This window comes from Symphalangus syndactylus, chromosome 3, assembly GCF_028878055.3.
Source record: "Symphalangus syndactylus isolate Jambi chromosome 3, NHGRI_mSymSyn1-v2.1_pri, whole genome shotgun sequence".
Lineage (NCBI taxonomy): Eukaryota > Metazoa > Chordata > Mammalia > Primates > Hylobatidae > Symphalangus > Symphalangus syndactylus.
The window spans coordinates 116,996,702-117,019,408 of NC_072425.2; the positions used below are offsets into that span (position 1 = coordinate 116,996,702).

General features: G+C 36.6%; 1 protein-coding gene across 1 annotated transcript in view; it reads left to right on the forward strand.

The window, feature by feature from the left end:
- Positions 1-22,707, forward strand: part of CNTN5 (contactin 5) — a 1,372,716-nt gene that overhangs the window by 972,788 nt on the left and 377,221 nt on the right. The window contains exon 8 of the mRNA XM_055272872.2: positions 2,542-2,745. Coding sequence (XP_055128847.1) covers positions 2,542-2,745 — 204 coding nt within the window. The remainder of the gene's footprint in view (positions 1-2,541; positions 2,746-22,707) is intronic.

Sequence of the window (22,707 nt, forward strand, 5' to 3'; positions counted from 1 at the left end):
AAGAATCAGACCAAGAACTTCTAAAACATTTTAGTTGCTTTAGATAACCATACTATTAAAAAAAAACCTTAAAAAATGGGAAAATCATAGTTGACCAACTAATCTCAATACCTTCTGAAATGAATGCTACTACTACTAAATTTTTACCACTTAATAGATCAGCATGCATTCAATTATTTTTAAGGGCCAAGTGCGGTTAGTATGGAAGAAAGTGGTATATGAAGCTAAAGGCTGTGGCACCAGAGCTAACTATACTATTTCCTGAAATATTTTATAGTTCTTATATTACAACATAATACTAAAAATAATTATAGATTTATAGATTTTTTATGATTTCTTTGAAGGCAATATTAAATGAATGTGAATAGATAATGGAAAACCTTATAGGAGAAAGTAAACAGGAATATTAAAAGATGTTTAACTCCGTCCAATATTTTCATTTTTGGCACTGGCAGAAAATCCACTGCAAACTCAGGTTGTCAGCTCTTGTGTACTATTTCTACTTTTTATACTTCTTGGAATTATGAAATGCTTCAGTTCATGGAACTGAAAACTTATCCGAAAAACTAAATAAGCATTTTTGAGTCCCCAGATACTTACCCGCCTATAAAATCTGAGAAAATACCAATTTTGTGTAAATGTTTTTCTCCTGTTCTAAAAATACGAAACATTAACTCAACAAATATCGTCAGTATAACTGAAACTGTATTTTTAAATTTAATGGATGATGGCCTGTAATTGTTAGTTGCTTTCTTTTCTCTGAAACTTTAATATAAACCAAAAACTAAGAAAACCCTTATTTTATATTAGATTTTAGTAAAATAATAAAAAATTTGATTTAATAAAATATTTAAAATATATATTTAAAAATATATGAGTTATGTGTGAATGACAAGTAACACTTCCATTATAGCAATTAAAGGGATTCACATTGTTAAATGTGAGAAAGCCTTGAATTTAGAGTCTCCTTGAGCTGTATAAGAACAAGTTGAAGTATTTCAATTGTACTTTACGGAGTTCCTTCGTTCCTTTGAGTAGTCATGTGGATATTTTAAATAAATTATTAATAAAATATTAAATGTACCGAAGGCTGCCAACTGGGTGATGGTAACTGTAAAAGATAGTTTTCTTTATAAAACAATTGTTAAAATATTTGAAAGTTTTGGATTTTGTATCTGTATATTGTAATTATGCATTAATGCAATATAACATTTCAAAATTCTCAGGCTTCTGCTAGAACTATAATATATAATTTCCTTTTTTTTTTTTTTTTTTTGAGACACAGTCTTGCTCTGTTGCCCAGGCTGGAGTGCAGCGGCGCTATCTTGGCTCACTGCAAGCTCCACCTCTCGGGTTCAAGCCATTCTCCTGCCTTAGCCTCCCGAGTAGCTAAGACTACAGGTGCCCGCCACCACGCCCGGCTATTTTTTCTTTTTTTTTGTATTTTTAGTAGAGACGGAGTTTCACCGTGTTAGCCAGGATAGTCTTGATCTCCTGACCTCATGATCCCCCCACCTCGGCCTCCCAAAGTGCCGGGATTACAGGTGTGAGCCACCGCGCCCAGCCTATATAATTTCTTTTAATAATAAATATTAGCGAAATCTTGCTTAGCATCAGTGTTCAACTTATCATTGAAATTTTTCTGTGGAAAACATACCTGAAAAGATTTAAGTATCCATTATTCCTTCAGACTTGTTTTATATCCTCTTTACTGTTTTTCTTATATTTAAATGGTGCATGTAGAAGGAACTCCTAACATAATAATTTTTTTTGTTAGGCTGGGATGATAACAGAAATGTTACTTTTCATATTTTATGAATGCATATTATTCATTAAGTTCTTAGGTACATTGTCTTTTTGGAAGCTTATGACATGTAATATTATTCTAATTATATGAATTTTAAAAATGAACCTCAAAAAGTTAGTTAAATACTGGCTCAGTTTAAACCATCACTAAGTAGTGGAGTCAGAATGTAATGATACTGTCTCTGAAAGTCCCAATGAACTTAAACTTAATTTAGAAATTAAACTAAGTTACAAAATGGGATGTGTGTAGAGGAGAACATAGGGAGAGAAGACATGTAGTTTGCCTTTCTTTGATAAGTTTAATTGCTTAAGTGCCCCTGTCTCACACCTTCTTTACAATAAGGTCTATATCTCTATCTTCTTATTCTACATTGTTTCATAGGTTTGGGTAAATTTTCTTCATTAAATTGATCTTTGAGAATGGAGAATTGTCTCTTACCTTTCTATTTTCAGTGTTATCATAGTTCTGAGGACCTAAAACATGTGCAATACCCATTGGAATTGAAAGAATAAATAAATGAGTCAAGGTCAGACATCCTAAGAAATATTTCAGATCTCACCCTAGTCATTAGCAATAATCCTTTGAATATAAAATACTAAATTATATAGATACATGGATCAAATATGTATGACCTTGCAATATATCTAATGCTTTCTAAAGGCTTTGTTGTTTGAGCTTTGTCTGTTAATGAAAAAATCAAAGTCTTTCATTGACCAAATTTTGTTTATTTTCAGAGATCATCTATAGCTGGGTATTTAATGAGTTCCCTTCCTTTGTGGCGGAAGACAGCCGGCGGTTCATTTCCCAGGAGACAGGCAACCTTTATATTTCTAAAGTCCAAACATCAGATGTTGGCAGCTATATTTGTCTGGTGAAAAACACAGTGACGAATGCTAGAGTCCTTAGTCCTCCAACGCCACTCACTCTGCGTAATGATGGTAAGTTGCTTGGCCCATTAAAATGGTCAGCCAACTCTAATTTGAAAAATAAAGATGTATTAGTGTTTTTTTTTAAGACCTGGAACTTACAAATAAAATAAAAAGGCATTTGCCATATTTAGAAACTACATTTTTAGGCCATGATTATGCATGCCTTAGAAAAAAGTTTTGACATAAGAAATTGATGATCCGTGGTTGGGAAATATTCACCGTAATGCTACACTAATGCCAGAAAGGGAGAAAGAATCTGAAAAAAAGAACCATAATAAATACTCCACAGTTCTTTCCTTTGCTCTTTAGTGCCTCTATATAGCATATGTGTATGAATTGCAAGCATTTCATGGATTCACTTTTCATTACATTTTTATTTTAGCTGCCTTCAAATTGAATGTTCCGGTTTTAATACTTCATGGTATAGTTATAATTGTTATTACTACTTTTCCAATAATAGGAGCAGTTGGAACTGTAACTTTTAAGTATAAATCAGGCAGAAGTGATGATTCTATAATTATAGGTATTGCCATCTATCCAACGTATCTTCAAATTTAAACACCTCATTTGTATTTACAGACCTTTAGAGTTAAGCATTGAATTAAAGAAGTCAAGCGCTCTATTACCATTGATATATGATGTGCAGTTTGCTCTGCCATGCAGTAAAAAAATCTATGAAGGTGTTATTAAGAGGCATGAGAATCCTGATTGATTGTGAAACTTAAAAAATAATCTATTTAAGTGCTGTTTTCTCATATGCTTAGTTTTAGAATATATGCTGCTGGAATGTATGACCAGAGCTATATCACAAGATTTTTGCTTACTACTTAGTTTATATAGACTTTGTTGTTTATGTGTGTGTGTGTGTGTGTGTGTTTGTGTATGTTTATATGTATATATGTAAACATTTAAATGTGTATTTATGTAAACAACAGTCTATTAAACTTCATAAACTGAAGTATGTATTATATATACATATATAGATAGAGATACACAGTATTATATAAGATATATATAATAGTAACAACACTATCGGGTAAAGGGTAAAAGTGTAATATTCATTTTAAAGAGAAGAAAGCCAGTATTAAAGAAATGATGAAAATTGCTAAAGGCTTCACAGTTAGGTAATGGCATGGAGAAACCAACAGAAAAAAGAATGGTGACTTGGAAACCAATTCAGGGGCTACTAAAACTCATCAGCCAAGAGGCGATAAATGACTGAACAAAAGCAGTGATGGTAGCACTGGAGGACAGGAAACATAACTGGGATATTAAGAAGGTAGGATTACCAGCATTTGATAATTAATGAATTATAGGCTTTGGAGTAGGGGGAGGCTAGCATATACAACAATTTCAAGGCTTTAGCATAGTTCATTGAATGGGCGATGATTCTCTTCACCAGAAAAGAACACAGCTTAAGAAGTAGAGAAGTAAATAAAAATGAGGAATTCAGTTTTGAATATGAGATACAGGGTACATGGGAAATCCATGTGAAATTTGGGAATAGGTAATCAGATATACATTCCTAATACCCATAAGAGAGAGCTGGGCTACTGAAAGGGATTTAAAAGTCATCATTGTGTATCACATCACCATAGAATAATGTGTATATATTATGCCAACTTCAAGATTATGTAAGAGTGTCTATAGATTGAAAATAAAGAAATGCAGTTTTACAGTTTATGTAATTAAAAGCTTTGAATTAATTCTCCATAAGCTATTTCTCCAAAACTTCTGAGCCCTTTTCTCCCTGATTTCTTCAGAAGTGAATGCATTCTTATCTGAAAATTATAACTTTTTTTGGCTAATAATTAATTCCATTTTCACTATCCATCTGTATAATAATATTTTATATTTGAAGAGTGCCTGAGGTTGAGGAGGCTCTTCCACCTTCTTTTCACACCAGAGACCTCTTTCTCCACGTTGCCTGCCCATCACAAGGGAGAGTAGCACATGTATAAGTCAGTGTCCATGTGCAAGAGTGTTTGGCACTTTTGGTTCATGGCCCAGATATATCACTTAACTTTACGTTCTACCTTCCATGGGCAAACATTTCAGGAATAATCATTCGCTGATATTTAAATCCCTTTGACTGTGTCTTCTGTTGCCCTTGTTTGGCAAAACCCCAACTCCAATGAAGTCAATTATACTGTCTCCCTGTGACTGCCTTGAGATTCTGAAAGCTACCTGAAATGTTTACACCCACCAGGGGTTCACGATCATCAGTTTCAAGTGGGCTCTCAACATTGCCATTCAATCCCAAGTTTCTGTGGGCAGCTTAATTTGCTACTCTCCCCTAAGTTTTTGGAAACTTCTCTGCTTTCCTTAGATTGGATTGCCTCACGACCACTACTTCACAAAAACTGTGTACCTTATCAAATCATCTTCCTACTAATAAAATTTAAATCTTTACTGCATCTCTGACTGCACCGTTACCTCTCATCCTATTTCAATAGAGATAGTATACTGTCCATCCTCATTACAACCAATTCCTCCATCCTGTACTATTGAGAATCATTCCCTCCAGCCTTTCAGAAAATTACACTATAAGTCATTGCTTCTTATATAACAAAATTCTGGGTTACTAAACTAATACTGTTTTGGTCATTATATTAACTGGACTGACTGCAGCAGCTGACATTGTTGACACTTTTTTCTTTTACAAATGTCTATATTTTCAAAAAGTCATTATTTGAGAAGTACTATATAAAAGGTTCAATAAAGCAAGTATAAATCAATAAGACAAAACTGTTATTTTAAGGTTGACATTTAACCAAAAAAAACCAGGTGGGAAGCATCTGCTAAATTGCTATTACATCATTCAGTAACAGTCTTATTTTTTTACCAGGGGAGCTACAAAATTTACATTTGTTTCTTTCTGTAACTTACCTAAGGCTATTGCTTTCTTGGCTTTTATTTGTCCATTTTTTAAAAAATCAAAGTAACGCATCCATATTGAATGAATGTAGTGACATAGAAAAGCAAAACAAGAAAATCCTACTCACCTCTCCCTGCCATTAAATCTCACTCTGGAGAGCCAAACTTCTAACTTCCCTCTTTTGTTGTTATTGTTCCGTAAGGTTCTCATAAAATGCTAGAAAATATCTACGCATCTTGGTTACTGAAGCTTAAACAATAACTGTTTATTCCTTCATTTGATAAGTATGCATGTTTCTTCCTTCCTCTATTTTAATATGCATTTTTAAATTTACTGTTGCTTATCCTTTAAACTTTAATAATCTACTTAAATGTCTGCTGTTCTTTTAACTCTTGAATCTAATTCATAGCTTTTTATGTCATGAAATGAGGATAATTTTATTCCTACTTTTTCCTTCATCTTTCCTAAGCTACTTTTATGTTCTTTTTTCTTCTACTTGTATTTCGGCAATTCTGTGCAGCAAATACAATCTTATATTCTATACTTCTTCTTAGACTAACTCTATAAACTGGAAAATCAATAAATATCTACAGATTATTCGTATATAATTATCACTTAGTATGATATTTTTCCAGGTTTTTAAGCCACCTTCTAGACATGTATACTATACTGGATGTGTTTTTCATAGTAACTGAAACTTTGAATTAAATATAACCTAAAGAAAAATAAGACTAATAACATTAATAAGAATGCAGTATAATTTGGTTGTAGTGTTTCTTAAAGTTCTGCTGTACAAAAACAATTAGTAGTTTGGATAACAGTGTTCAGATATGAACATGAGTCACTACAGTGAAAATCGTAATGAAGGCATTGGTGTGGTTAAGAAAGCACGGGGAGAGAGTATGAAATGAGAAGAGAAGTGAGCTTAAGGTCAAGCATTGACTAATTCACATTACATTAGGAGGGTAAATAATGAAAATCCCACAAAAGATAATGAGGAGAAGGTAGAGAGATAATAAGATAATAGGAAAAACAGTAGAACAGGCCAGGCACCATGGCTCGTGCCTGTAATCCTAGCATTTTGGGAGTCCGTGGTGAGCAGATCACCTGAGATCAGGAGTTTGAGACCAGCCTGGCCAACATGGAGAAACCCTGTCTCTACTGAAAAACTACAAAAATTAGCCGGGCATAGTGGTGCATGCCTGTAGTCCCAGCTACCCAGGAGACTGAAACAGGAGAATTGCTGGAACCCAGGAGGTGGAGGCTGCAGTGAGCCGAGATCACGCCACTGCACTCCAGCCTGGGCCATACAGCCTGGGCCAAGACTCCATCTCAAAAAAAAAAAAAAAAAACCAGTAGAATATAATGTCAAGGAAGCCAAGGGAAATAAGGGTTTCAATAAGAAGTGGGCATGTAGTTAAACATGGTGGACTGGATGCATGCATCTGCTACCTGTCACCCTTCTTAGACCCTACAGAAATAAATCTATATTATTAATGAAAATGCTGAAGGAGAGGAAGAGCATCACCAAGTGAGACATTTCCATATATTTCTGAAAGGATAAGGAAGGATGGAGTTAAAGTATTAAACAAGTGGAGACAACTAAAACATAGAATAAAGTATAAGGGGTCTAAAGAAAGGGTTGAGGACCATATGCCCAATGGAAGCTTGAAGACATTCTGAAATCAAAGTTAGCACTAAGAATGGATGTAAGAAATGGGGCTCAATAAAGGGGATTGAAGACATAGACATTGAACAACTATTCAATAAAATGTTGGACACCTTTTCCTTCTCTATCACTATATGCAAAAAGTCCAAAGACTCATCTCTTAATAATATGAATGAGCTTTCCATGGAAAGCTAAAGGTTTTAATGCCAACGGTGGCACTCTAGTGAAAAACTCTTATTCTAGCATTCATATGCCAGCAGCCTGAGAGCCAGCTCCCTGTCCTCACACCAAAGCAGAGCCTGGTCATCCACACACCCCATTCAGCCATGACCCCCACACACCTCAGTAGAGAACCAACTCTTCAGACACACCATCAGGGCAACTCACACCAACTTGCAAAATTTTTTATATATACATAGAAAGAGAGACATATAGATAGATATAGTTATATATACATATATACACACACATATATGCAATTCTAAGTTAATAGTTACTGTTGAAAATTCTTGTGCTTATAGAGTGATTACAAAATTCATACTAAGATAATATGAAAAAAATTGAAACATAAAATTACTCTAAGAAAGGCATAGATTAGAATGGAACTATTTTTATTCAAAAACTCTTTTTTTATTGTACTTTAAGTTTTAGAGTACATGTGCACAACATGCAGGTTAGTTACATATGTATACATGTGCCATGTTGGTGTGCTGCACCCATTAACTCGTCATTTAACATTAGGTATATCTCCTAATGCTATCCCTACCCCCTCCCCCTACCCCACAACAAGCCCTGGTGTGTGATGTTCCCCTTCCTGTGTCTGTGTGTTCTCATTGTTCAATTCCCACCTATGAGTGAGAACATGCGGTGTTTGGTTTTTTGTCCTTGTGATAGTTTGCTGAGAATGATGGTTTCCAGCTTCATCCATGTCCCTACAAAGGACATGAACTCATCCTTTTTTATGGCTGCATAGTATTCCATGGTGTATATGTGCCACATTTTCTTAATCCAGTCTATCATTGTTGGACATTTGGGTTGGTTCCAAGTCTTTACTATTGTGAATAGTGCCGCAATAAACATCTGTGTGTGTGTGTCTTTATAGTAGCATGATTTATAATCCTCTGGGTATATACCCAGTAATGGGATGGCTGGCTCAAATGGTATTTCTAGTTCTAGATCCCTGAGGAATCGCCACACTGACTACCACAATGGTTGAACTAGTTTACAGTCCCACCAACAGTGTAAAAGTGTTTCTGTTTCTCCACATCCTCTCCAGCACCTGTTGTTTCCTGACTTTTTAATGATGACCATTCTAACTGGTGTGAGATGGTATCTCATTGTGGTTTTGATTTGCATTTCTCTGATGGCCAGTGATGATGAACATTTTTTCATGTGTCTTTTGGCCGCATAAATGTCTTCTTTTGAGACATGTCTGTTCATATCCTTTGCCCACTTTTTGATGGGGTTGTTTATTTCTTGTAAATTTGTTTGAGTTCATTGTAGATTCTGAATATTAGCCTTTTGTCAGATGAGTAGATTGCAAAAATTTTCTCCCATTCTGTAGGTTGCCTGTTCACTCTGATGGTAGTTTCTTGCTGTGCAGAAGCTCTTTAGTTTAATTAGATCCCATTTGTCAATTTTGGCTTTTGTTGCCATTGCTTTTGATGTTTTAGACATGAAGTCCTTGCCCATGCCTATGTCCTGAATGGTATTGCATAGGTTTTCTTCTAGGGTTTTTATGGTTTTAGGTCTAACATTTAATTCTTTAATCCATCTTGAATTAATTTTTGTATAAGGTGTAAGGAAGGGATCCAGTTTCAGCTTTCTACATATGGCTAGCCAGTTTTCCCAGCACCATTTATTAAATAGGGAATCCTTTCCCCATTGCTTGTTTTTGTCAGGTTTGTCAAAGATCAGATGGTTGTAGATATGCTGCATTATTTCTGAGGGCTCTGTTCTGTTCTATTGCTCTATATCTCTGTTTTGGTACTAGTACCATACTGTTTTGGTTACTGCAGCCTTGTAGCGTAGTTTGAAGTCAGGTAGCATGATGCCTCTGGCTTTGTTCTTTTGGCTTAGGATTGACTTGGCAATGCAGGCTCTTTTTTGGTTCCATATGAACTTTAAAGTAGTTTTTTTCTAATTCTGTGAAGAAAGTCATTGGTAGCTTGATGGGGATGGCATCGAATCTATAAATTGCCTTGGGCAGTATGGCCATTTTCATGATATTGATTCTTCTAACTCATGAGCATGGAATGTTCTTCCATTTGTTTGTATCCTCTTTTATTTCATGGATCAGTGGTTTGTAGTTCTCCTTGAAGAGGTCCTTCACATCCCTTATAAGTTGGATTCCTAGGTATTTTATTCTCTTTGAAGCAATTGTGAATGGGAGTTCACTCATGATTTGGCTCTCTGTTTGTCTGTTACTGGTGTATAAGAATGCTTGTGATTTTTACACATTGATTTTGTATGCTGAGACTTTGCTGAAGTTGCCTGTCTGCTTAAGGAGATTTTGGACTGAGATGATGGGGTTTTCTAGATACACAATCATGTCATCTGCAAACAGGGACAGTTTGACTTCCTCTTTTCCTAATCGAAAACCCTTTATTTCCTTCTCCTGCCTGATCGCCCTGGCCAGAATTTCCAACACTATGTTGAATAGGAGTGGTGAGAGAGGGCATGCCTGTCTTGTGCCAGTTTTCAAAGGGAATGCTTCCAGTCTTCGCCCATTCAGTATGATATTGGCTGTGGGTTTGTCATAGATAGCTCTTATTATTTTAAGATATGTCCCATCAATACCTAATTTATTGAGAGTTTTTAGTATGAAGGGTTGTTGAATTTTGTCAAAGGCCTTTTCTGCATGTATTGAGATAATCATATGGTTTTTGTCATTGGTTCTGTTTATATGCTGGATTATGTTTATTGATTTGCATTTGTTGAACCAGCCTTGCATCCCAGGGATGAAGCCACTTGATCATGGTGGATAAGCTTTTTGATGTGCTGCTGGATTCAGTTTGCAAGTATTTTATTTAGGATTTTTGCATCGACGTTCATCAGGGATATTGGTCTAAAATTCTCTTTTTTTTGTTGTGTCTCTGCCAGGCTTTGGTATCAGGATGATGCTGGCCTCATAAAATGAGTTAGGGAGGATTCCCTCTTTTTCTATTGATTGGAATACTTTCAGAAGGAATGGTACCAGCTCCTCCTTGTACCTCTGGTAGAATTCAGCTGTGAATCCATCTGGTCCTGGACTTTTTTTGGTTGGTAAGCTATTAAGAGCTTGTTATTGGTCTATTCAGAGATTCAACTTCTTCCTGGTTTAGTCTTGGGAGGGTGTATGTGTTGAGGAATTTATCCATTTCTTCTAGGTTTTCTAGTTTATTTGCGTAGAGGTGTTTATATGTACTTTCTGATGGTAGTTTGTATCTCTGTGGGATTGGTGGTGATATCCCCTTTTTCGTTCTTTATTGCATCTATTTGATTCTTCTCTCTTTTCTTCTTTATTAGTCTTGCTACCGGTCTGTCACTTTTGTTGATCTTTTCAAAAAACCAGCTCCTGGATTCCTTGATTTTTTGAAGAGTTTTTTGTGTGTTTATCTCCTTCAGTTCTGCTCTGATCCTAGGTATTTCTAGCCTTCTGCTAGCTTTTGAATATGTTTGCTCTTGCTTCTCTAGTTCTTTTAATTGTGATGTTAGGGTGTCAATTTTAGATCTTTCCTGCTTTCTCTTGTGGGCATTTAGTGCTATAAATTTCCCTCTACACACTGCTTTGAATGTGTCCCAAAGATTCTGGTATGTTGTGTCTTTGTTCTCATTGGTTTCAACGAACATCTTTATTTCTGCCTTCATTTCGTTACGTACCCAGTAGTCATTCGGGAGCAGGTTGTTCAGTTTCCATGTAGTTGAATGGTTTTGAGTGAGTTTCTTAATCCTGAGTTCTAGTTTGATTGCACTGTGGTCTGAGAGACAGTTTGTTACAATTTTTGTTCCATTACATTTGCTGAGGAGTGCTTCCAACTATGTGGTCAATTTTGGAATAGGTGTGGTGTGGTGCTGAGAAGAATGTATATTCTGTTGATTTGGGGTGGAGAGTTCTGTAGATGTCTATTAGGTCTGCTTTGTGCAGAGCTGAGTTCAATTCCTGGATATCCTTGTTAACTTTCTGTCTCGTTGATCTGTCTAATGTTGACAGTGGGGTTTTAAATTCTCCCATTATTACTGTGTGGGAGTCTAAGTCTCTTTCTAGGTCTCTAAGGACTTGCTATTCAAAAACTTTCATATCACTATTTGATCTCTCTTCAAAAAATATAATTGAAAACTACGTTCATAAGAAGGACACTTTCCTGAATGTTTTCCTAAGTAGATGGCACATATTAAACACTTGTTCTGAAAATAAAAATAGAATATATATTGCACCACCATCAGCTGAAATTCCTGCTGGGTTTTAGAAACCTCTCAATGCAGAGATAGACGTCACAATGAATGTTTCTGCAAACGTGGCAAATGCCTCTGTAGGGGTTTGAATATAAAAATTATGTTTAATCTGCTGTGACCATAGAGCTGGCTAAAAAAAATCATTTCAAGAAGATTGTGTTTTTACACTTCTCTGAAAAAATGTAGACCTTTCTAAAAATAATAAAGGACATATGCATAGGCAGTATTTTTCCTGTCAAGTACAAATTGAATTTTACTTAATAACTCTGTCTTATAAAATGTATTATCTTAGCTTTGGTTCCCCTAAACCAAAGCTGGGAACAAAAATTGCTTGTAGGTACTTTATTTCAAATTTATCCCCAGAGAGCAGGATTAAGAGATGGGATGGCATTGATAGGTGAAGCCAGAGGAGAGATGCATTACAGAGATGACCACTTCTGCAGGCAGCTTGAGCTTGAACCCACAGGACCAGAGCCTTACAAAATGCACTCGGAATGGTCACCTTGGAGGGTGTGTTGATGGACTTTCATCTCCCATTCCCAGAGTGCAATTCTCTTAGCACTTAACTCTCTTGTTCTTTGAGGTTGCTCTCAAGATGCAACTTTGTGAAACTGGTTGCACCTACATGAACCTGGTTTCAGTAGCACTTGTAGGAGTAAAACATCTGGTCAAGATATGTTGAACTAGCACAGAAGAAGTATCTGAAACATAGATGGTAGTGAGTGTAGATAATTTTCACAGCCCTAGCACAAATTTCTTACAGAATGGGACTCCATCTAATACTTACATAAATTCAAATATCCTAATGTTGAACAAAAAAGTTGACTTTCTGTTATTTATTCAGTAAATACGTTGCTTGCATTTTGCATTTGGTGACATATACATGAATATGTATCTGTGGTGGGGAGGGGCTTTAGAGGGGCTTGTGGACTAGTGAGAAAGATTATTACTGTACAAAATGCTATGATAGATTGATAGATATATGTTACTTTGATAACCCCTAATAGAAACACCCAACCCAGATGATACATAAGAGAATGCTTCCTGGAAGAGGTGATATCTGAGTTTAGTTTTGAAGTAATTTGGCATTAGGTGACTAAATAAAGAGAGGATATTTGACTATCCATCAAGTACAAGTATAGAATACACAGACTATAATAAAGTTGCACTTCAGTCCAGAATAACTAAAATGCAAGGCTATATGAAGGAACAGAATGTCATACCATGAAATGCTTTGTTGACCATATTACCAAAGTGATGGTGAAGGTTTGGAAGATTTGAAGTGCATAGGCAACACAATCATTTTCCCTTACTGACATGGTGAAAAATTATTCTCATGCATTCACAAATGTGTATTGCATGCCTATTATGTATCAGATATTTTGTTAGGTACAGAGGATACAATGGAGGGTGAAGCAAACATAACTATCCTTGTGTAGCTTCCAATCCAATATGAGGCAGGATATTCCCATAAAAACTGACACAGATTCTGTCTGTATCCACGCACTCTAGGATTTGCCTGTCCTTGCTCAGCATCTTGATGAGGCCAAGCTCACTATTATTGCACTGAAAACAAACAAGACCAACTCCAAAAGGATTTATAAGTAATACAGATGTTTATTAATGGCTTGGAGGGTAATGTATGAGGCACTTGCATTCCACAAAAGAGCAGAATTTATTCAACACTCCCCATTAACCACATCTAATTTTTCCAGGCTGTAATTCCTCAACAGCTACCATTTCTTCCTCAAACACCTGTGCCTCTCCCTGTAACAGTGTTGCTTCCAGTCTCCCTTCAGGGTCTTAACTACCTCTGTCTTATGTGGTAATTTTGTACCTTCATTTTTCCTCTCATTTGAGTTCCCAGCACAGTTGTAATTACTTTCTAAAAACTTATTTTTATTTAATCTACACTTTTGTTTTCTGCATGGGATGCACTGTTTTAAAAATGGTACAAGTATTAAAGTAAAAAGGATGGAAAATAAATGCCAACAAATATTAACTAAAAAGAAGTTGAGGTTGCTATATTAATATCCTATATTAAGCAAAGATATAGCAAAGCTGTACACATCTTTGCAAAATTCACTATGTACACAACCAGGCTTCTCACCTTTCAGTCCATGTGGGATCTTTCCCTACAAGATCTCACTGCTTCCTAAGGCAACATTTTCCCATCCATCTCTGGAGTTAGATAGTGCAGTAGAGAGATTTCAATTAGTAACTTGAGAAAGTGAGTGGAAATAGATTGAGAATGCATGTAGAAAGATTACTGTTTATTAGGGAATCCATCACTTGTCACAGTGGGGGAGAAAAAGTAGAAAGGCTACAGATGTAGATAATCTACTGTTTGGTGGTGGGGAGTCTATGATTTTAATTTTTAATTAATGAACTACAGGCAAACTAATCAGCTGAGAATGTGTGTGTAGATAACATGTTTATTTTAAGGAAAGAATTGTGTCAACATGGAAATTGTGACCATAATTACCTAATTACATAATCCATGAATCAACTCCATTAATTTACTACTGAATACTGCATGTCCTAAGAGCAATGGAAAAATATAAAAATGGTATGCCTGTGAAGACTGTAATAGGCTGAATAATGGCCCTCAAGATATCCAAATCCTAATTCCAGGAAAATGAATATTGGCTTATATGGTCCAGGAGCTTAATGGATGTAATTAAGTTAAAGATCTTGAAGTAGGGACATTAGATTATCTGGGTCAGCCCTAAATGTAGTCACAAGTGTCCTTAAGAGGGAGGCAGAAGGAGAATTGATGACCGATGTGAAGGCAATATGATGACTGGTGACGGAAGCAGAGATTGGAGTTATGTGCTTTGAAGGTTGAGAAATGGGCCATAAGCAGAAAAAATGCAGCGTTAGAAGCTAGAAAAGGCAAGGGAATGGATTCTCCACTAGAGTCTCCACAGGGAGAGTGGATGTGCCCTCAAGGGTGACCACTGTAACATAGGGTCAGTGAATGCTCTCTGCTTTGTCTGAGACAAAGCACAGAGAGAATGGATCTCACGTTGTCCTCTGTGATCCCTGAGATTTGGTTTGGTACTTAACAATGGAATGGAGCAAAGCCACTATTATTTCTTGATTAGTCTGTTTGTCATAGAGGAATATGGCAATTGGAATAGCTTTGGATACTTTTTTTTTTTTTTTAACATTTCCCTTCTAAGGGCTGCTCCTTGGGTATTGAATGGTCTACCCTAAATCCAGGAGACTTTTTCTTCCTCTAATCTTGGTTCAGAATTTTCAATTACAGATAGTTCCAGGGGGACTGGGAAAGTTTTGACAAGAATACTCCTATTTGGATACATTTATCTGTGCTAAGGAAGTGGAATAATTTAAAAAGTTTATATCAAACTCTGCAGGATTATAGAAATTTTGGCTTTCATTAATCTTTTATTTATTTTTCTATGTGTCTCTCTGGAAAACTCATGATCTTGATATAAAAATTTAAAACATCAAAAAAATTTTGGATGACTTTTGAATAAGATGAATACTTCATTTGCTCACATGTCCTTGGCAATCAGTCATTCCATACAATCCAATTTCTTCCTAAGCAACTTAAAAAACAACTTGAATTTCTGTCTATAAAGAGAATATCAGATAAAACAATGTGCAACATTTTATTAACTCTCTTAATTTGTCTTGAAACCTTGGGAGAATTACTTAATACGTGCTAACAAATAACAAGATGAATTTGCTAAATATATATCTAACTTAGTCTTTTTCTTGATTTCCTATATGATTGCCTGTCATTGTAATTCAGAAATAAATTTCTGAAAGACATAAAGTTTTGATAACTGGCATCGTATCTATGAACGTATCATGAAAGAAAGGAATGTGAACTTTGAGTTGACTTTTGCAGTGGTGGCAAAGGTATATTCAGTTACGTTTATCTAACTTTTTTAATATTCAGATTTCTTGATAAACTACTCGACACTCAATTCTTCTGCTGCTATGCCTCCTCTTCCGTTTAATAATCTCTAACTGGGCATGGGGCCTCACCATACAACTCACAGAATTTTCTCTAAACTACTCAGGTTACTTTTAATCAAAGGTATCAGCATTCTCTCAGCCTTCATTTTTCTGACCACTTTGCAGTCCATGTACAAAGCTGCAAATGTTTTCTTTTCATCTTTCCTGGCAGGTTGTTCTCCCAGACCATTTCATTTATTCCTTTCACTGTCTCTTCTCAATCTACCCCCTAAATCAGTCATTCCATTTACTTATCCATCTATATGTCTGTCCATCCAGTGTGTCTTATTTGCACTTGGCCTTTGTTCCATGAAGAATTTAAGGAGGCTTATCTTCTTAAATGTAGGTGTTCTTTCAAAACTTGACTCTTCACCCCCATGATATTTTTAAATATTTTTTTCTTTAGTGAATACTTCTATTTCTGTTTCGAATTTAGAATACCCCACAAACTAACTTCTCCAGCTGACATTTGTGCTATTAATTACATTACCTTTCTCCTAGACATCAAACATAAACATTTCTGGGTCAATTAGACTCCTCCTAGTCTCATGATCACATATGCCATAGGTTCTGCAAGCACTGTGGATTCTACATCTGCAATGTCATGCTCATCCATTCCTTTCTTCCCACTTCTAAGTCCAACACTCCATTACCTGTCACCCATATCAGTGGCTTTGAATTCCTTCTTTCTGTAGCTCACTTAAGGTGAATAGTATTCCTATCCAAAACACACTGTCAAAAACATTGCCATATTCTAGATTGTAGTGAAGAAGTGAGGCCATAAGTATAGTATCATAAAACTAATTGTAATGCCACTTATGGAATGCAAATTCACAAGAGTGGCATCATTACAGAAATTTAAACTAGAATCTGTTTGCCTAATTTGGTTTAAAATACATTGGTCACAAACTTGAGTTTAATTTATTACCTACTTAATCTTAGACAAGCGACTTAACCTATTTATGTCTCAATACTGAACATGGGGATTATATTGGTACTTATATGATAGGGTTCCTGTGAGGATTAAATACATGAATACATGCAAAGCACTTAGAAAAGTGCCTGTTACTTAGTAAACTTTAGTAAAGGTTAGCTATTAACACAGTACTTATCCTGTAATTCCCACAGCATTTTACTTGTGCGTGTGTGTTGGGGTCGTGGGGGTATTGCAATCAGAAACTACTTTTCTAGATGATTGGTATTATCGTAGTTGTTGTTATTGCTGTTGTTGTTTATTGCATAAATTTAAACTCCCCTGTCAAGAATTGAGATTTTAATAGAGATAAAGGAGATGGATGGGCAGTAACATTGGGAGGAGCTTTATATTCCATCACTTGCCTTCAATAATTTTTCACTCCAAGCCTTCTCCACAATTTTCTGACTCCATAATTTTTCTTTCTGTTCTGTCTTCATGAAGTACCCTCTTAACTCCTAGCTCTGTCTGCAAGAATGCAAATGATTGCCAAAGATCATGAAGTTAGTTACTTACAATAAACTGGAATAAAGCCTACCATATAATAAGCAGTTTAGATTTTATTCTAAAAGCATTTCCTTATGTTTGTCCATATTGAAATTCATCTGCCACTTTCATAATACCACCCACACAGCCTTATGGTATCTCCATGCAAATCGTATTTACCAGCTTGACGTTTAACTCACTACCCAGTAGAGCTCAGTATCACCTGAGATGTTGGGAATTTTATTCAACCCTTCTCATTTTAAGATACTTTACGAGACCGGGCATGGTGGTTCACGCCTGTAATCCCAGCACTATGGGAGGCCGAGGCGGGTGGATCACGAGGTCAGGAGATCGCGACCATCCTGGCCAACATGGTGAAACCCCATCTATAGGAAAAATACAAAAATTAGCTGGGCGTGGTGGTGCGCGCCTGTAGTCACAGCTACTCGGGAGGCTGAGGCAGGAAAATCGCTTGTACCCAAGAGGCGGAGGTTGCAGTGAGCTGAGATCGTGCCACTGCACTCCAGCCTGGTGACAGAGTGAGACTCCGTCACACACATAAAAATTAAAAAAAAAAAAAACTCTACAAAATAATCAACAAATGCCAGCCCACCTTGATCCCTAAAGACTATGTCATTTTGCCAACACATAGCTTCCCGTATATAAGGTATTTTGCTACCCATGACAAAACATTATTCTCCCACAGATTGAAATTATATAAATTGAAATTATGTTCAAAGGATAATGTTTTGTTATGGCTAAAGATTATAACTCACTGAAGACTAAGATAATCATTAGCATCATTTAGCAATAAACATTTTGAAATTATAATATTTAATTTTAAAAAAATTTATCAAAAGATTTTAAAAGTCTGCATAAATTATATCTAGCAGGCCAGCGCTCAATAATGTGATCCCCAAACACTTGTATCAGGATAATCAACAATGCTTAGAAAAAAAAAAAAAAACAGGTGGAAGCGATGGCTTGCGCTTTCAATCCCAGCACTTTGGGAAGCCGAGGCAGGCGGTTCGTGAGGTCAGGAGATTGAGACCATCCTGGCTAACACGGTGAAAACCTGTCTCTATTAAAAAAAAAAAAAAAAAAAATTAGCTGGGCGTGGTGGCGGGTGCCTGTAGTCCCAGCTACTCGGGAGGCTGAGGCAGGAGAATGGCGTGAACCCGGGAGGCGCACCTTGCTGTGAGCTGAGATTGTGCCACTGCACTCCAGCCTGGGCGACAGGGCGAGACTCTGTCTCAATAAATAAATAAATAAATAAATAAATAAATAAATAAAAATAAAATATAAAAATATTAGGTCATACTTCAGATCTGCCCAGAGTTTCTGGGGACAGTCCTAGAAAGCAGCCTTTCTTCACTCCAGAATTGTGTAAGGTGAATAAATCAGCAAGAAGCACTTTCTTTGGAAATACAAGGCGTGTCCCTGCTCCTCAACCTTACCAGGATGCAAGAGCAGCCCTCTCTCAGCTGGAAGTACTAGGAATAGTTAAATCCACGTGCTTTCTCTTTCTAAAGTTGAGAAGCACTTCCATTTCCACTGAGTTGTCAGGCCCTCCCAGAACCACACCCAGCTAGCAGACTATGCAGTGTCTCTTAGAGTGTTAAGTGACCTTGAAAAGCAGAGTCCTTCAGAAAATTTCCAAAGAGAATGAAATCTTGAACCTACTCTTTCCCTGGGAGGCCTGAGGAGAACCAGGGTTTTCAAATGCACCATCTGAACATACCTAGAGAGGGCCGTCTTGTTTGTGGTATTTCCTCAGAGAGAGGATTGGAAGAGGATTGGAAGAACGAGACCGGTAATGACCTGTATACAAATTATCCTCACCCCATATATCTTAGGAATCTGCATTTTCCACAGTACTCCCAGATATTTCACATATATTCAGTATATTTTAATTGTGTGTACAGTAAAATGTACTGGCGTGTTTCCATACATCTCCATGGTGAGAACTAATCACTATTTGCGACGTTTTTTTAAAAAGATACATATTTCTTTATATTTTGAAATCTCACTTTTATACTAGATAGGGTTGCCCAAAGAAAGGTGGATGAAAGGCGATAACAAAATCGTGTTGGAGAGAATCTCACTAAAAATACAGATTCCTGCTTCTGCCTTAGATACCCTGATTCTAAGGTCAGTCTGAAGTGGAGAATACAGGTAATTTTGACAAGCATCACTAGGAATTTTTATATTCAGTCAGATTATGAAACATCTGACATTTTATCCCAATTAGTAACTGTGGCTTTCTGGAGATTTTCAGGTGGTCGCAGTGTTTCTGCAGTTGGTCAGTTGTCATGTATTTAATTCCTAGTTTTGGAGTGTCTTTAAGGTAATTATTGAAATTTAGATTAAAATGTTTATTTGGGAGGGATATTCTCATAATTGAGCTGCCATAGGTGATAGTTGTTCTTTTCACTTTGCTTTGACAGTCTTTCTTTTATTAATAAGATAGCCTATTTTCCTACGGTTTTCAGTTTTCCTTATCTTGCCTTGCATTGCCATTCTTAATATTCTCTACCTGATTTTTCTCTGAATATCCAGTAAGGTATTTAAAAATAACCTTAAGGCTCCCTATGAATCCTTTTAAATGATTTCCTTCCATTTTTTTCTCTCTGCACTAATTCTCACATTTTGTCTCAGTTAATTTGTCTAAAATTGAATAATGTATGGTGGATATTTTATTTCCATTATCCTGCAAGGATTCTGGATTTATTATTTTGCAATCATTTTTATTATCCAGTATTAAAAATCACGTACAGGATATTGAGGATTCTAAAACTACTTCTGGAAAGTAATTTGTAACATTTAGAAGGGTTTCTTCCAGAGTTCACTCCAATGAGATATTTTGCAGGTTTACCATAAGATAACAAGACATTTATTTCTTAACAAATGTACTGAGCCTCATATATTCAAATGAGTGTTGTGTCTTCAAAGTAGACATACTGAGAGGTAATTCAGTTATACCAATATAATCTTGCCATTATTCAAAATATTTTAAAACTCAGTGATTCATCTTACTGTTTTATAACGCTCATCTTTGGAGCTGTAGAGGAGAGAGAGCAAGCTGCCTAAGTGGAAGGCTTGATAGTGATTAACATTCTTCCTTTGCACCAGCCACTATGCTAAAAGCATTTCATACATTCTTTCATTTAGTCATCACAGCAAAACAGCATTTTGAGCTTATCTTTATTTTCTAGGTAAAGAACCTGTGATTTAGACAGGCAACAAGTCCTCTTGCTCATGCTTGTCTGACTGCAAAGAGTACACTCCTAATCTTTATACTTTATTGCTCAGTTAACACCAGTTAAGGGACAGGCACAAGGTCATCGTTGGTGGGAGGTCTCGATCTACAAATCTAACTCACAGTGATTGTTTTATCTACTGTATCATCCTGCCTCCCTTAGGATATCAATGCTACATTGGGATATTGGATTAATTTCATCAATATTACCAGAAATCAATTTTAAAGGGTGTGGTTAGAGATGATCCTTACAGAAGTAATCAATATTAGTTCCTGCCCAGTTTCATTGGAATAAATGTCGTGAAGGATATTCTTCTCATTTCTGCAAGAAGGAAAGAATCTATCAAATTTATGAAACTAGGAAGAGTATGTGGAGCAACCCACATAAGTAAAATTGGGGTTATGGTGATCTTTCGGAATGACAGAATTCATCTACAGGGAATGTAAGGTTGCCTGCTACATAGTGTGTTAATTATCTGTCAAATTATCTATCAAGAGAATACAGAGACTAATTTTCTTAATAATTAGTAGAGTCTACTTAATATTATAGCATGCTTTTTTCTTTAAATGTAGGTTTTCCTTTACAGTGTCAGTGTTAAAAATATTGGTTATAAAGGAAAAAAAAAAATGCTGAATCCAGAATTTTAAAGAATATTTACATCATCTACTTGTTTAATACATAAATGAAAGCCAACATAAAGAAATATTTTACTGTCATCCTAACATCATGATGATCAAATACATGTAGTACAAATTTTACAGATGGGTGACTTGCAAATGATTCATGTGTATAAATAGCTGCCCTTCCACAAGTCGGCCATTGCCGCAGGGCCTTCTGATTTTGCCTTTGTTTAAATAAAAGACGTAGCCTCAAGAAGCTTTTAGAGAATTGAAAATTTAGAGGCAAAGGAGGAAAAGTTTGTTTTTTTTTAAAACATAACAATTTTGGCACTTTAAGCTTTAATGGGAGTCCACCCCTTGCAGCAGCATGCCCTGGATGTGAGTCATGGAGCCACTGGAGATTATTTTGGAGCTTTAAGTTTTAATGACTGCCTAGCTGGTTTTTGGACTTGCATGGGGCCTGTAGCCCCTTGGTTTTGACCAATTTCTCCCTTTTGGAAAGGGAGCATTTACCCAGTGGCTGTACCCACACTGTGAGCTCTAAGCTCAGAAATGGATTTTAAGGTAGTTTTGGCAAAATGTGGCAGACTCATTGTATTAGCCCATTCTCACACTGCTATAAAGAAGTACCTGAGACAGGGTAATTTATAAAGAAAAGAGGTCTAATTGACTCACAGTTCCACATGGCTGGGGATGCCTTGGGAAACTTAGAATTGTGGCAGAAGGTGAAGGAAAAGTAAGGCATATCTTACATGGCAGCAGGAGAGAGAGATCGCAAGTTGGGAAAATCCACACCTTTAAAACATCAGATCTCATGAGAACTCTACCACCCCCCAATCCAATTACCTCCCACTAGGCCCCACCTTCAACATATGGGGATTACAATTTGAGATGAGATTTGGGTGGGGACACAGAGCCAAACCATGCCATTCTACTGCGGCCACTCCCAAATCTCATGTCCTTCCACATTTCAAAACCAGTCCTGCTTTCCTAACCCATCATGCTTTTCCCAAATTCTTAACTTATTCCAGCACTAACTCAAAAGTCCAGTCTGAGACAAGGCACGTCCTTTCCACCTAGGAGCCCATAAAATAAAAAACGAGTTAGTTACTTACAAGTTACAGTGTGGGTATAGGCATTGGGTAAATGCTCCCATTCCAAAAGGGAGAAATTGGTCATAACCAAGGGGCTACAGGCCCCATGCAAGTCCAAAAACCAGCTAGAGAGTCATTAAATCTTAAAGCTCCAAAATAATCTCCATTGACTCCATGTCTCACATCCAGGGCATGCTGATGCAAGGGGTGGAGACCCAAGGCCTTTGGCAACTCTGTCCCTTTGTCTCTGCAGGATACAGCCCTCTTGGCTGCTTTTACAGGCTGGCATTAAGTACTTGCAGCTTTTCCAAGCACATGGTGCAAACTGTTGGTGGATCTAGCATTCTGGGGTCTGGAGGACGATGGCCCTCATCTCACAGCTCCACTAGGCAGCATCCCAGTGGGGATTCTTGAGTGGGGGCTCCAACCCCACATTTCCCCTTTACATAGCCCAGTAGAGATATTCTATGAGGGCTCCACCCCTGCATCAGACATCTGCTTGGACTTCCAGGCATTTCTAAGCCTCCTCTGAAATCTAGGCAGAGGTTCACAAACCTCAACTGTTGT